The sequence below is a fragment of the Quercus suber genome, unplaced genomic scaffold (assembly GCF_002906115.3).
Source record: "Quercus suber isolate HL8 unplaced genomic scaffold, Cork oak 2.0 scaffold_1253, whole genome shotgun sequence".
In the NCBI taxonomy this organism is placed as follows: Eukaryota; Viridiplantae; Streptophyta; class Magnoliopsida; order Fagales; family Fagaceae; genus Quercus; species Quercus suber.
Window position 1 is genome coordinate 4,217 of NW_027070645.1, and position 15,681 is coordinate 19,897.

The 15,681-nt window shown below is 37.6% G+C and overlaps 2 protein-coding genes across 3 annotated transcripts; one reads left to right on the forward strand and one right to left on the reverse strand.

Moving 5' to 3' along the window:
• The first annotated feature begins 2,944 nt into the window (after window positions 1-2,944).
• On the forward strand, window positions 2,945-4,147 carry LOC112031535 (uncharacterized). The gene has a single exon (XM_024064226.1). The coding sequence runs from the start codon at window positions 2,945-2,947 to the stop codon at window positions 4,145-4,147; it is 1,203 nt and encodes a 400-aa protein (XP_023919994.1).
• Window positions 4,148-6,201: 2,054 nt separating this feature from the next.
• On the reverse strand, window positions 6,202-10,030 carry LOC112031539 (uncharacterized). 2 transcript variants are annotated; one of them, XM_024064229.2, is made up of 4 exons: window positions 8,838-10,030; window positions 7,050-7,227; window positions 6,850-6,972; window positions 6,202-6,772 (listed from the first exon to the last, which is right to left on the reverse strand). In XM_024064229.2, exons 1-4 carry the CDS (start codon window positions 8,984-8,986, stop codon window positions 6,398-6,400), a joined length of 825 nt encoding a protein of 274 aa, XP_023919997.1. In that variant the 5' UTR covers window positions 8,987-10,030; the 3' UTR covers window positions 6,202-6,397. The 2 variants fall into 2 exon arrangements, with proteins under 2 accessions (XP_023919997.1, XP_065625729.1); XM_065769657.1 differs by having other exon boundaries at window positions 7,050-7,252.
• Between the last annotated feature and the right edge of the window lie 5,651 nt (window positions 10,031-15,681).

A 15,681-nucleotide genomic window follows, 5' to 3' on the forward strand; every position in this document is an offset into this window, starting at 1 on the left:
GAGTGAACCGGCCAAAAACCTTCCGATACTTAAGTTAGTTTTTCTCTTTAGAACTCAAGAATCACAACTTTAGGAGCAGTGAAAACTTACTTTCATTTGATGTGGATGAGTCCTTATATAGTAAGCTTTGAAGTGGTTGCTTGTTTAGTAACTTCCTCAACACGTGTGGAAGTTGGAAGGTTTAGACTTAACCTCCATAACTGCTATAGAAGTTAGAATGTTCAATCTTATCTTCTACAACTGCCACTGGAAGTTAAGTACTTAGTGGGAAGTTATAGTGATGAACAAGGATTTGCTTATACTTCAAAATAGTAAAGTGTGGCCTAAATTACAAGCTTTCGTAGATAAATCCATTTCTGAGAATTTTCTAAGTGTTGCGGGGTCGTCCAACTACTTCCCTGATGGATGACTTTCATACCCATGGACGACCTCCCCACAATGGATTGGCCTTCCTATGTTGAGTTAACCTTCTTGGTCCTAGATAACTCTATGGATGAATTGGAGATGGTACGATTTTTGGTTCACCATCAGTTGGCCCCATGTCCAAGGGTTGTTGAGAAAATTGTAGTATAACTATTGGTTTTTGACACGCATCAATATTTTTATGGTCAATTGTTGTACCATATGTCGTCCTTACTCTGGGTGGATTTTATTGTCTCGGATTGTGCCACATGTTATAATCTCATTAGCTGGCTGGTCGCGTTGATTTATTTTTCAAGAAGAATGCCACGTGTCAACTTCTAGTTGCTTCGTGTTGCTTCGTTGACCCACCTCTGGGCCTTATAAATATGCACATTCTTTCTCTTGCCCTTTTACTGTTCTGATAATTTCCTTTCTGCCATTTTGTCCAAGAGCCTCGTCTAGTCCTCGTCTTCTAGTCTCATTAGGTACTTCATTTCCTTCATCCTTAGGTTTTTGTCTTTATTCATTCTTTTAACTATGTCTGCGTCTAGTAGTAGCCTAGAGAGAGAGATAGACGAGTACCAGGACATGTCCCTTGTTAGTGGTAGTAGCAATTATGAGAGCAGTGGGGGTAGTATAGATTACAGTAGTGATAGTAGTTCCTTAAACGAGCATTATTCGTCCGAGGTTCTTGGTTTTCCTTTAGAGGAATTTTAAGAAATGCAACGTAGGATGGCTTTTGGGGTAGGGGCTAGCTCTTCCAGAAGATAGCCTAGTCCTCTTCAGGACAAAGAGGAGGAAGAAGAAAATATAATTTATAGTTGTGCTCCTGAGGTAGCGTCTACTCTGGACGTGCCTAAGTTAAAAACCCTTGTAGGTAGATATCAAATTCCTAGTAAGTTTAGGCCTTGTCTACCTGAAGAAGGAGAATGGTGTTCTTCTCCTTTTTCTGGTTTTGGTGTATAACCTCTTACCTTTTAGTAGGTCTTAGGTTTCCCTTAAACTCCTTTTGTAGAGACCTCTTCTATAGGTTGGGTATTGGACCAAACCAGCTCAACCCAAATGGGTGGAAGACAATAGTTGCCATGCAAGTGCTATGGCATGAGGCATTGGAAGGGAACCGTCCAATCACAGTGGACGAGTTCCTTTACTGCTAGGTTTTTACCAGTTTTCATCTAAGGGCCCTCAGTTTAGTTTGATGAAGGGTCATAGCTCTTCTGACAGGCTTTAGAAAAAAGAGTTCTTTTTTATTTTTGGAAATTGGGCTAGGGACCCAGTTGATGTAGATAGCGCTCCCTTCCCTCCTTTTACTAGCCCCCTAGGTCGTCTTCGTCTTGAGGGTATGTTTTTCTTCCATTATTTCATTTATTTCTTCAAACTCTTTTTACTCGTCTAACCTTCATATATATTGGTGCAGCTATTACTCGTCCATGCTTGGACAAACTTTATTTGGATCGTATTGACCAAGCACGTGCCTTCTTTGAGAGGTCCTTCCACAACTTAATGACCTTTAGTAGTTTGGCTACTTGGGGGCTTGGTCCTGAGCCTGCTTTGGAGAACCTTGCACACGAGGAGACTACTCGTTGAAGTAAGTATTGTCCGTCCTCAACTTTCTTTTTTTCATTTTTCATTTTTCATTTTTTTTTCTTTTTTCTTTTTTTATCACTAACTTCGCCCTCTTCAACATAGGGGTAGCCACTATGAAGGAAAATAAAGGAGCCTCTTATTTTGCAAAGTAAAGGAGTAAGAATGTCATGCACTTGTCAGTATTCTTAACAGATACGAAGAGGCTTCGGTGCAGAAAATCAACATAGACAAATCTTCAGTATTCTTTAGTCCGAACACCCCTTAAGAATTAAGGGAAAGCATTCTAAACATTCTTGGTCCAATGCAAGACTCCCGGCATAACAAGTATTAGGGGCTACCCTTCATCATTGGGAAATCAAAAACATAAGTGTTTGTTGAAGTTAAGGACAGAGTTGCAAAAAAGCTTGCCGGCTGGAAGGATAAACTTCTTTCAATTGGTGGGAGAGAGATCCTTATCAAAGTAGTGGCTCAAGCAGTACCTACATACACTATGAGTTGCTTTCAACTCCCTAAGACTCTTTGCCAAGACTTAGAAAGCATGATGAGGAGTTTTTGGTGGGGGCAAAAGGACAAAGAGAACAAAATTGCATGGGTCAGTTAGCGGAAGATGAGTCGGTCTAAACTCCATGGAGGCATGGGTTTCAGAAACATATAAGCCTTCAACCTTGCTATGTTAGCCAAGCAAGGTTGAAGAATCCTCACTAATCTCGACTCCCTAGTGGCTCGAGTTTTCAAAGCAAAATATTTTCCTTTTGATGATGTTCTCAATTCCAAAAAAGGGAGTAACCCCTTCTTTGCTTGGCAAAGTATTCACAATAGTCTTGAGGTAATTAGAAGGGGCACAAGGTAGAGAGTAGGCAATGGTCGGCAAATACATATTTGGGACGATAGATGGTTGCCAACACCAACAACCCACAAGGTGTTTTCTCCCTAAGCTGACTATGGAGACTTTCCCATGGTGTCTTCCCTCATAGACACGGACACTAGATGGTGGAAAGTTGATGTAATTAATGCCACTTTTCTGCCTCATGAAGCCAGCACCATCCTTAAAATTCCCCTAAGTTATAATCTGCCCGAGGACTATCTTATCTGGATAGGTAACAAAAGTGGTGAGTTTATGGTTAAAAGTGCATATCATATTGCTTCACGTATTATGGATTCAGTTGAGGAAGGTGACAGCTCCTCAAACAGATTTCGGACTAAACTGTGGAAGCGGATATGGCAGCAGAAATTTCCTTATAAGTTCAAAATTTTTGCTTGGAGGACTTATGTCAATGGTCTTCCAACTATGCAAAATCTAAACCACAAGGGAATTCATTGCTCAAGTTTTTGCCCATTATGTGACAAAGCCATTGAAACCACAACCCTTGCTCTTCTTCATTGTGATCATGCAAAGCTAACTTGGGCATTTTGGCACAATTGCCCTATGGACCTCTCTTCTTCCTCTTGTGACTTGGTGGATATTGCTTTGGATTTAATTACGAAAGGTTCTTTGAATGACCTGGAAATCTTCTTTGCTATTGCTTGGTTTATTTGGTGGAATCGCAATCAAGCAATCCATAAGGATTTGGGCTTCCCTCCATCTCATGCCTGGGAAATGGTAGGTAGGGTCATGGTTGAGTTCAAGGCTGCTTACTCCCTTCCAGTTTTACCTCAGCCCCTTCCTTTGTCAAAGTGGAAAGCTCCACCTACGGGCTTCTTCAAAATTAATACTGATGCAGCAGCTTTTGATGGTGGGGGGAACTCGTGCATTGGTGTAGTCATTCGGGACAACTTGGGCAATGTTCTTGCTGCTTCAAGCAAAGTTTTGGCTGCATCGTTCTCTACTAAGATTTCAGAAGCTTTGGCCATGCAAGAAGGCGTGCTTCTCGCAACGGAAATGGATGTTTCCCACACTATGTTTGAGTTCGATTCTTTATCCATTATTCAAGAAATCAATGATGGGTTCCATGGTGGTGAGCTCGGGCATATAATCCGAAACATTAGGGATGTTTCTGCAACATTTACCTGGTGCTCTTTTCAACACCTGAAAAGGGAAGGCAACAGAGTTGCCCATGAACTTGCAAGGGTAGCTAGGAATTCTGGTGCTTCACAGGTTTGGAAAAGGTTTTTCCCCAGTCTTGTTGAGCACTTTATGATTGAGGATTTCTGTTTGTAATGCTCTTGCTTGTCTCTCTGTTGTATTTCAATTTCAATTGAATGAAATTCACATATTTCCCATAAAAAATAAAAAATAAAAAGTTGTGTCCCAATTAATTTAAATTTTCATTAAAAAATTAAACCTCAAATGAATAGATAGTAAGTTTTTCAACTACAATATCTCATTCTAGTTTAATTGATGAGTTTAGAATGAAATATTGAATCAATTGCGGTCGATATATTTTGAATGAGTGAGAAAAATGAGATGCAAAGTGACAAAACATTCATGATCTTCACCTCAGGGATGTGAAAAATTGAAAATCATATTGTTCATGCAAGAGGTTAGTTCCGTTGATGAGTCTTGTATGATATGAAGCTTTAGCATTACACCTAGTCAAATTACAATACAAGTGATCTCTTCATTTGTTTAGTAGATACATTTCCAGTAAACAAGAAAGTAAAGATAATGTAAAAGTTACCATTATTGTTTCTCTTTTTATGTTTAGTGATAAGAGTTTTTTTTTTTTTTTTTTTAAATGTAAAATTGTTTTATATATATATATATATATATAATTAGATAGTATTCATGTTACATAGTTCATGTCTAATTTGGCGGGGCCAATTAATCTTTAGATAGATGCAATTACTAACAGAGACTATTCTCCTACTAAAAAGAAGAAGAAGAAATAAAGCTATCCACGGACTCATTTTTTGCACACCTTGGCGAGATAATCATGTCTTCAGAGGTAACATTAAAATTAAGTTTTACCAAGATCATCTTTGAACAATTTGAAATATGATTTCATTAGTGCTCATGGCTTATTTTGTTTAGGTGTAACCGATTTGATCAATTTGTCAATTGTTTTGTTTTCTAATACCAGACTTGATCAATCAATACAATACCATTACATATAAAATAAAATAACTTGCAACAGATTGATCCATTGCAAAAAAATCCTTATTTGTGAACGAATGAGCGATTCTCACAATGAATGCTTTTACAATAGTACACTTCCCATTCTGAATTAACCGAAATTACATCCACTACTTGCTACCTCAGGAGTAAGTCATTTAACCCTTTTCTTCCATCGAGAAAAAGAACTAATTGAACAATTAATAGAGAGTCTAATAGAAGTGAAAATCAAAAATCGAAGTACAACGCAAAAATCCCCAAGCCCGAGATCAATCAAACAAAGTCCAAATTGGTAAAGACCTCAACTAGTCAATAGATCTCACAACATCCTCTAATGTACGGCTGTTTCATTCCTTTCACACTAACCACATCAGGCATGCTGGCACCGTATTCCATACATCCGAGAAAAAGAACTAACTGTATAGGAAGAATGACATTGAAGCATTCAGTAGTTATTAATTTCTTGTGCATCTTAACCCCAATTTCCTAACCAAGAAACTATAATGGTAGGACCAATGAGTCAACCTTATGCATCTTATACAAATAGCTAATATCCATGCTTCTCTTGACGGCTAACGGCTAAGAACATAACCAGATCTTGCTGATTAACATTTCTGCCACCAGGACAAAAATTAAATAAGATTATGTTTGCTATACAGTATGAACTATGCTTGACAATTTGACAAGTCAAATAATGTTCATGACCTGAGACAATAGCCATAAGTTTAAAATTTAAATAAATATAATAGCCATAAACTTTAGAGGATCCCTCTCTCTCTTGGCTGGATAAATTTCAGTCTTCCACATCACAACAATGCTTTAAGAGGACAATTATCTCTTTTACAAGAACCCCCATCAAGGATAAGGTAAAGCAAAAAACGAATCTAGATTCACAAGACTTGCAAAAATGAAGTTTTTTTTTTGGGGGGTTTTTAAGGAACTTGTACTCACAAGACTCAAAAAATCAAGGACCACAAAGTGCCCATTAGCATTTTGTATCTTGATTAGCACTCTGCCGCAGGGGTCACTCCTAGCCTCTTTTGCCTATTTTCTTGCACTTAAAACCTTTCCAAACTAAATTTCAACGATTCAATTATCAATCATCATCAATATCAAGGCAACAATCATAAAAAATCTAAGACTCAATGCGAATCAAAACAGATAAATCAAGATACATCTCAAAATTAAGTTGAATCCATCCAGGTGCAAAAGAAACCCCTCTAAACTAGGGCATTGAGCTAATGTCATTTACCTAAAGGATTGTTTTCCATTTACTTGGATCTGAAAAGTTATCTACACGTCAATAGAACTGTACCAATCAAAAAGAAAAAAAGACAGATGCTCTGCTGCAGGTGCTCACAGATGACCTCTCTTTCCATGACGCTGTGCCAAAGGTTTTGTGTGCTGCTCCTTGTCTTCCTCATCATCATCATCGAGGCTAATCTGTTGACCAGAAGGAAGATGTCCAGATTTGGATCTAAATGTGGCCAAAGTTGTACTCTCATGAACCTTGCAGTGAAAAGGATCTTGAGGAGCAAGACGCTTTATGTGTTGAGAGAGATCCTCTTTGGCTTGCACTGTAGTGTTCATGGGATCACCTTCATCAGCCCGAGAAAGAGTTATACCACCAACTGAATCAGTAACGGGATCACTTGATCCTCCAACATCACAAGGTCCCAAACTACAAAGACATCTCTCAAGAGTCTTTATGGTACTTGCTTGACTTTCCACCTTGTTCCGTTGCAAGAAAATTGGAGATCGATTAGTCAAAATTCAACCAAAAACAATATTACAAAAGGAATGCATACCAAGAGGCCATTTTCATGAGATAGTTCATTTTGGTGGACAAAAGATAATTGGGAACTAGACGAAATCCAGTTCTTCATGGACTCAATAAGGGAATAACACTCTTCAACAAAATCCGCTTTAGCCTACAAAGTAAAAAACAAGTGGGTTAGCACAGAAAAGAAAAGGCAAAATAGAGGCATGCACATCGCAAGAAGATTACCGGGCCTCCCGTCCATGGCACATAAGGAACATGCTTTGAGTGTGGAACAAGCATGGTTTCAAATTCTCCAGAGTCATTCATCACTTGCACTTCCCACGAAGGTAAAGATGGGTACTTTGAATCAGCTTCAGTTTCTCTATTCGTTTCATTTTCCCCTTGAAAGCATAAGCTAATCTCGCTGATTAACATGTTTTTCATTAGGACTACAGCGAAATAACATTATACTTGATAAGCAGGAAGAACTCGACAATGTCATTGTCATGTCAACTAATGTTCACAACAATCCTAAAACAACAGTCGTAAGTTAAATAAATAATATGCATAAGAGTAATGCTACAAATGTTTCAACTATTATAACATCAAAAAAAAAAAGAATCAAGAAATTTATTTATAATGATGTTGATGTAGTACCAATCACATTAATTACCACCTCTATTTGCGAACTTCTTGTGGCAAAATTGGTATTACTTTTACCAATTTCTACACTTTAACGTCTTAAATGGTAGTAAAGGATTATATGCTACAATTTGCAGTTGCAGATGATGACAATTCTCCCACAACTTTCATATGAGACCATAAAAGACCATCACAAAAAAGGTTCATTAGTTAGTATAAGCAGCCATGTAATATTTCATTTATATCAAATGCTTAGTAATTATTCTTGAGTGTGAGGTGAAAAAGGTCTATCTAAATTCTTAGGCCAATAGCAATAGATTAAGCAAACTAAAATACCAAATCATTCAATCTGGAAAATATGTTAAAAAGGAGAGAACGCATCATTATTAGTATTTTAACCAATGAAACAGAGGCAGAAAACATTGACTCAATCACTTACATTTGCAAATATCATATACATTAATGGATCAAAAATTAGAATTGTTTATCAAACAACTAATGAGTTCTAAATAAATATTTGAATTGCCTGCACGTTTTCTCTAAGCCACAAACCAGTAACAATCATTGGGTAGAGAAAAACTAAAAAAGCATATAATTTATAAGATTAATAGATGTAATAATGTAAAAAGCATGAAAAAGTATTTAAGCATTAAGAAATGGTTGTATTCAAGGCGAAAAATTGACATGAACTTCTGCTGTACAAAAAATTAAAGCAGATTCAAGCATGTATGTTGTCTACGTCATTAAGCCCACCTATCGACTCTCTCACCACCTCAACTGGCTTATATCAAACAAGATACAATATCAATAATTTCATGATTTACAGCAAATCCTAACATTTTCCAGCAGTTTAACAAATATAAAAAATGCATAAGCAATTACACATGTGAGCAAAAATCAAAATCCTACTATTAGGATATTGAAATATACAATTTGACTTATTGTTGAGGACCAATAAATTAGCTAAATGCATCCCATACAGATTGCTGAAATCATTCCCATTTTTATTTAGACCAAGCCTAAGAGACTAAGCTCACCAACTAGTTCATGCTGTCTCTAAGGCATAAAAATAAATAAGATTATGTTGGCTAAGCATATACTGCACCATGAAATTGTCATTTTTGAGGAAGTGCACAACGTTCTTGACACAAAAATCAGTTGGCATATAATAGCCACAATCTCCAAGGTTATTCTATTTTGTACAAAAAATCAAAGCGTCTGAAAAGGCAACATAATAAAAGTATCATTTAATATGCAAAGTGCATATATGATGCCATGCCACAAAATGCTTGTCAATATAAACATCGCAAAGATTGTCATTTTGCTAAAAATATTCAAGAAGTCTAACATTTGATACAAACTAATCTTCAAAATTTCAGATGACATTTTTACCTGACCAAGTAAAACCAAGCTCTCCATGGGATCAGTTGTGTAACGCAACCAACTATCAATTCCAACAGTAATTCCAAGGTCGTTCGCGTTTGGACTCTCAGGGTCATATGAAATGAGCTCTGAATCATTGCAAAATAGAAGTTCACCATTGTCAACGCAGCAAAAGAATGTCTCAACCTCGTCTAATTCTACATTTATTTTCGTCCAAGAATCAACCACGCCATACTCTCTCGTCACCCATATGTAGCATTTAGTAATATCTGAATACTCAGTAGAAAAACCAATCATAGCCAACGATCCCTTGAACACTGCAAGGGATAACTTACCTCCGAAAAAGTAAATTTCACGCTCCGGGAGTATTATCGTTTGGAATGTCTCATCATTGACATCAAAACACAAACAGTAACCGTGGTCCTCAGTATTCGCTAAAGTGTGCAGAGCTCCTTTAAAAAAAAAACATGGGATTCTCGCTCTATAATCAATATACCAAACATCGTGGTCGGAGCCAAACGATATTACAAACCTTCTCCATGAATCCGTACTCAATGTGTAGACCTGAGCCTCAGTCGGCCGTGCTGATTCTTCAGAGTGAGGAACAACTCTGAGAATCTTGTAGTCATTGTTTTTGGGAATGGTACGCAAACCCAAGAGTCTGGTCAATGTCGTATACGTTGTGAGGAAGAGAGAGACTCTTAAACGTTTTGATGCTTGGGTTACACAAATAAATTACACCGTCAACATAACCATGAATGCAGAACATGCCATTACAGAAGCCAACAATGTCGACATAAGGAAAGGGAATTTGAACCCTGGAAATCTCGGTAAATGTGCGGTCGCTATTGCAAACAGCCGTAACCAGATCTTTCCATTTTGGACCATCCTCTTCGTAATCAGAATATAGCAGATAACCGTTGTTGTTAGATAATGATTTGGCTTTGTTGAGGTTGAGGTGTTTGGTAATGAAAATGGGGTCTGTGATGATGGAGTTCCAAGACTTGGAAACGCACCTGAATCTCATCAGGGATTTCACTGCCAGGAGACTCAGTATGTCGAATACGACGTCGTGTGGGAGACGCTCCGATGACCAATTCGGATCTCTCCTGAGTTTAGACATCGGAAATCGGATTAAGGAAACGCAATGCGCAACAAGTAGAAATAGGTGTGTACTGTGTAGGCTGAAATGTGCAACAGGTCTTGTCCTTTTTACCTTTTAGATAAATAAAGGAAAAAAAAAAAAAGCATATTTTAGTCTCAACATTTTAAAGTTATTTTTGTTTTAGTTCCTAAGTTTTATTTTTATCGTTTTTAGTCCCTATCCTGAAAAATGAATTCCATTTTAGTCTCTACCGTTACATCATAAACAAATTTTGCTGACGTGGCAAACGACATTGATAAAAAATGATAAAATAATATCTACAGTAACCTGCCTGGTCACTATTAGTTACTCTCTGCCCTTAGTAGTCACGTGTCCCTCACGTGACCCTCCTTTTTTTTTTTTATCAGAACGTAACCCTCCCTAACCCAAATAAAACCCAAAATGACGCTATTCACACCTGAACACACATGACGGCAAGACCCATAGATTTGTGCAATCCCTAATCTCTTACCTTACCCGTTGCTCATCACAAGACCATAGATTTGCACAAAAAACCCACAAATCGGCAAGCTCAAAAAATCATAAATCGGCAAGCATAATCACAGAGCTTCAGAGTGTTTGTGCTGAGCTGCGAATGTATTATTTCTCTCCAACTCTCTCTTTCTCTCATTATGTCTCTCTCTCTCTCTGTTATGAATGCCATCTGAATCTCAGCTGTTGGTTTTTGAGAATTTGGGTATTTTGAGATGTTGTGTTTTGTTATTGCTCTGGAATTTCAATCTCTCTTGATTTATCTCTCTCGTTGTGTCTCACTCTCTCTCTTCCTTTCTCCCTTTATAGCTTTTGTAGTGGACATAATACTAACTGTGATAGTAGAATATTTTTGGGATTTGCATTGTTTGGCTGTTGTGTGTTGCTTTTGGTATTTGCAGCTCTGTTTGTTTTACTTTTTGTTTTACTTTTGTTTATCAGGAACCACAATACTTACTGTATTTTTGTTGGCATTTGTGGTTGTTTGTCTGTATTGTGTGTCACTATTGTTTATTAGGGACCACTATATTGACCTTGATATCTTTGTGTTGGTATTTGCATTGATTGTCTATATCATATCTTGCTTTTCAAGAAGTGGCTGGGTCCATGTGAATGGGTTGTCGGTATTGTATGCTTTTTTATTTGTTTATTAGCCTAACAAAGTATTATTAATTTCAAAAAGTGGATATCTTTTTTCATTCTGTTTTCTGCCCATAACTTGCATGCAGGATGAATGAGCTTTTTACTCTGCATGTCCACCATGGTGGGCATTTCATGTGGGACCCTCAAGTGTATGTGGGAGGGACAATTGATATAGTGGATAATTGTGACCCAGATAAGTGGTCAAAAGTAGAAATGGAGAGTATCTGTAGGGAGTTTGGCTACACTTAAGTAGATAAGTTATGGTTTAAAATGTCTAGTGTGAACCCAGAGCACGCAAATTTCCATCAGGTGGTTGATGATGATGCTGCTATGTTCATGACTGATTTGGTAAAGGGATATGGGGAGATTCATGTCTTTGTGGAGCATCCAGTGCATGAACCACTTGAGGTACCTGGTAGTGAACTAGAAGGTGTAGGTGTAGATGCTGAGTATGCTGAGTATGGTGATGAAGAGTATAGACTTGATTTTTCACAATTTGGAGGTCATGATAATGCTGAATTTACTAATGTTGACCATGGTGAGTCATATGAGGTAGATGCTGAGCAAGTTTGTGCTAGGAGGGCTGACAAAGCACCAGTTGTCGATGACCAAGTTGAGGAGAGTAGTGAGGGTAGTGAGGATGAGAGGAGTGACTTAGAAGAAGAGCCAGAAATTCAACCAATAAATATTGGTGAAGATAGTACTGATAGTTGGGACAATCAAGCTGAAGATGATGAGGTTGAACCAGGACAAATGAGTGGTGGTGTCATGAATTCTGACTATGAGAGTAAGGAGCTGCTTAGCCTTGATGAATCATCATCAAGTAGTGAGGATGGTGATGATTCAAGTGATGATGACATTCAAGAAGAAGAGGTTGACAATTCTATTAGGAGGAGCAAATACCCAATCTTTAGGCCAGTAGCCAAAGCTAAGCATCTTAGGTTTGAGAAGGATATGTTGTTCATCTCAACTAAACAATTTAAAGATGCTATAACTGATTATGCAGTTGATGGTGGGTGGGGTATAAAATTGATGAAAAATGACTTGGTGAGAGTGAGAGCCCGATGCCAGCCAGGGTGCAAGTTTGTTGCCTACCTTGCAAAGGTGCCAAGAGAAAAGAGTTTTAGATTGAAAACATTGAACATGGAACACACATGCAACAGAAGTTATAGAAATCCAAGGTGCACAGCATCATACATTGGGAAAAAGTTAGTGAAGAGGGTTAGGAGACAACCTGACATAAAGCTTAAGGACATTCAGGATGCTGTGCATGAGAAGTATGTGGTTAACATAAGTGCAGGCAAGGCAAGTAGGGCTAGAGAAAAAGCTCAAGATGCTGTTGATGGGGCCCACACTGCACAGTTCAACCAACTATGGGAGTACTGTGATGAGTTGAGAAGGTGTAGTCCTGGGAGCATAATATTGATGAAGGTGCATACTTTTAATGATGGTGATTTGGCAGCCGAGCATGGATTGGCAACTGGGCTACCATATTTTGAAAGAATCTACATCTGCCTGGAAGGTTGCAAGAAAGGCTTCTTGGCATGGTGCAGGCCAATCATTGGTCTAGATGCATGCCATTTGAAGACCAAGGCAGGTGGTCAGCTGATGTGTGCTGTTGGTAGAGATCCCAATGATGAATACTTTCCCTTAGCATATGCAGTAGTTGAGGCTGAAACAAAGGACACTTGGACCTGGTTTCTTAATTTATTGCTTGCTGACATAGGAGATGACAACAAATGGGTGTTCATATCTGACCAGCAGAAGGTATGATGGTAGATTTATTGCTTGTTGAATTAATTGTAGTTGATGGTAGCTTCATTGCTTGCTGAATTAAATGATTGTGCTTTACAGGGGTTGGTGAACACCTTTGTTGACAATTGGCCACAGTACGAGCACAGGATCTGCTATAGACATTTATACAATAATTTGAGGAAACATCATCTTGGTGTCCTTATTAGAGACCTTTTTTGGAAAGCAGCCATGGCTACCTATCAGCAAGCATTTGAGAGGGCAATGAATGAGCTAAAGGAGGTGGATGAAGATGCATTCAAATGGCTGCAGTCTCACTCAACAACTATCTGGGCTAGGCATATGTTCAAAAGTGATGGCCAGAGTGACACCGTCCTGAACAACATGTGTGAAAGCTTCAACAGCATGTTAGTTAAGTTTAGGAGCAAATCTATAATTACCATGATATGCATAATTCTCCATTTCATCTGCATTATGATCCATAGACCTATGTAATTCATGAATGATTAATTCTCTATTTCTCTCTATGTGCTTGCAGCTTGAATGTATTAGGCTATATCTGATGACTAGATTTCAAGCAAACAGAGAAATGATTATGAAGATGGAATCTGAGTTGTGTCCTAAGATAAGGAAAATGCTGTACAAGGAGAAGTTGGCATGCAGCAAGTGGATAGCATGTTGGGCTGGTCGTACGAAGTTTGAAGTGAAGAATGGGCTGGAGAGTTTCATTGTGGACTTGGAAGAGAAGAAGTGTAGCTGTAGGAAGTGGGACATACTTGGCATGCCATGTTGCCATGCCATTTCTTGTATATTTTTCAGCAGAGAAGATGTTGAAAAGTATGTCAATGCTTGCTACAAAAGGACTACCTACATTGATTGCTATGAACCCATTATAGAGCCCATCAATGGCCAGAATATGTGGAGACCTAGTGGACTACCACCTGTGCAACCCCTTATCAAGAGGAGACCTCCTGGTAGGCCTAAGAAGAAGAGGGCACTAAAGTCTGATGAACCTAGAAGTCACTGATATGCATGAAATATATACAATAAAATACTCACATATCTACATATTTAGCCTTACTTCTATGTTATTTTGTGACTAATTATATAATATCTTTGTGTTGCAGATAACAAGGGCTTTACATGCAAAGTAGGGCTAGGCCAGTTGAATCAAGCCAACTTACATCCAGCCAGGCATGAATTCAAGAGAAGATCAACCTAATTAAATTTAAGTCCAATTGGAATCAAAGGAAATTTGCACCAAATCTAAGTCCAATTCAGATTAGGATTCCAGCCTGCACATCAGTTAGTATTTTCAGCATAACTTTCTACTCAAATGTCTAATCTAGATGATTCAAGTTGGGCTGGAAATTTCACTTAAAGGGCTACAACTTTGTAGTTTACTAGGAGCCCGAATTTTGACGTTAAATGGGCCAAAATTGTCAGTTAAGTGAAGCCTAAAAATCTAGGATTTTCTCCAAATGGGAATTCAACTTGTAATAGGATTCCTTGACCTATTTAAAGGCTTTTTAGGGCAAAATTCAGGGAGGCTAGTGCTAGGGCTGAGATGCAAAACAGAAAATTGGAGCAAAAGGCAGTGCCGCATGTGGCTTCTCTGTAGCTTTTCTCCATGATAGCATTGTGACTATTTCTTTCTTTATTTTATTTGTCTAGTTTAATGTTTAGTATTTTATTCTTTTGTTTTATTTCAATTACCATGAGTAGCTAAATTTATAATTATGGTTGAGGATGAAACCTTGTTAAGGATTATCAATAATATTTATGTGATTTGATTTTTCCCACAATAGTTGTTCTTTAATGATTTAAATTGTTCTTGCTTCATATCAATTGACTAAGATAGGATTCTAGATATGAGTTCAATTATGTTTTTCTCATGATTTAGGATTTGTCTTAATTAATTGAATGCTTGGTTTATTAATTCTTGATTATAGAATCGGATATCGTTTGTGATTTGTCTGTCAATGGATACAAGTTATGATTTGATTTTTAGAATTGGATATATCTTATGATTTGTTTGGCTACGAATACAATTGATGATTTGGTTTTATACTTAAGAAGCGAAGAAGAACATGCTTTTGATTTTTAAAATAAGGATTTTAATGAGGATATTTTCCATGATAGCAAGATTAATTTCTAGATTATCATGTAGTGAGTTGGGAAAAATTAATGATCATAAATATATGCTGATATGACATGCAAAGCGGATTCCAAAACCTTAATTCCTTTCCCTTGATTGTTTACATTTTTTTATTGCTTTATATCTTTTGCTTAGTTTAACTATTTGCTTAATTTTATTATTTGCTTAGTTTATTAAATTTCAAAACAACCAATTTTTATTAAACTAGATTAGGATTAATTTGGTTAAGGTTTAATTAATTTTCCTACGTTCATTCAAGTCCCTGTGGGTTTGACCTCGTTCTTGTCAAACTATACTTCGGTACGGTTCGTACACTTGCGAGTATTTTAAAATTTCACAACAGTCACAGAAAAAATAGAGGTCTAGGCATCTCAAAACAATGCAAGTTATGTGGAAAATTAGGACACAACAAGAGGAGTTGCAAGGGAGAAGTAGGAGGGAACTCTTCCTTGCCTGGGAGTGCATCCCAAGCTAGTAGGATCACTAGGAGGGTAAATATACTATTTTGACTTCGATATCTTCATTGTTTTGTTTTTCAGTTGGCAAACTATTAATTGTTATTATGCTTGTGCTTGCAGGCAGCCAAGGATGGTCATGCAAACAGCCTAGTTGTAGGCAATGCACAACCAGCCAAGGATGTGACCACAAGTGCACCTCCACCCCCC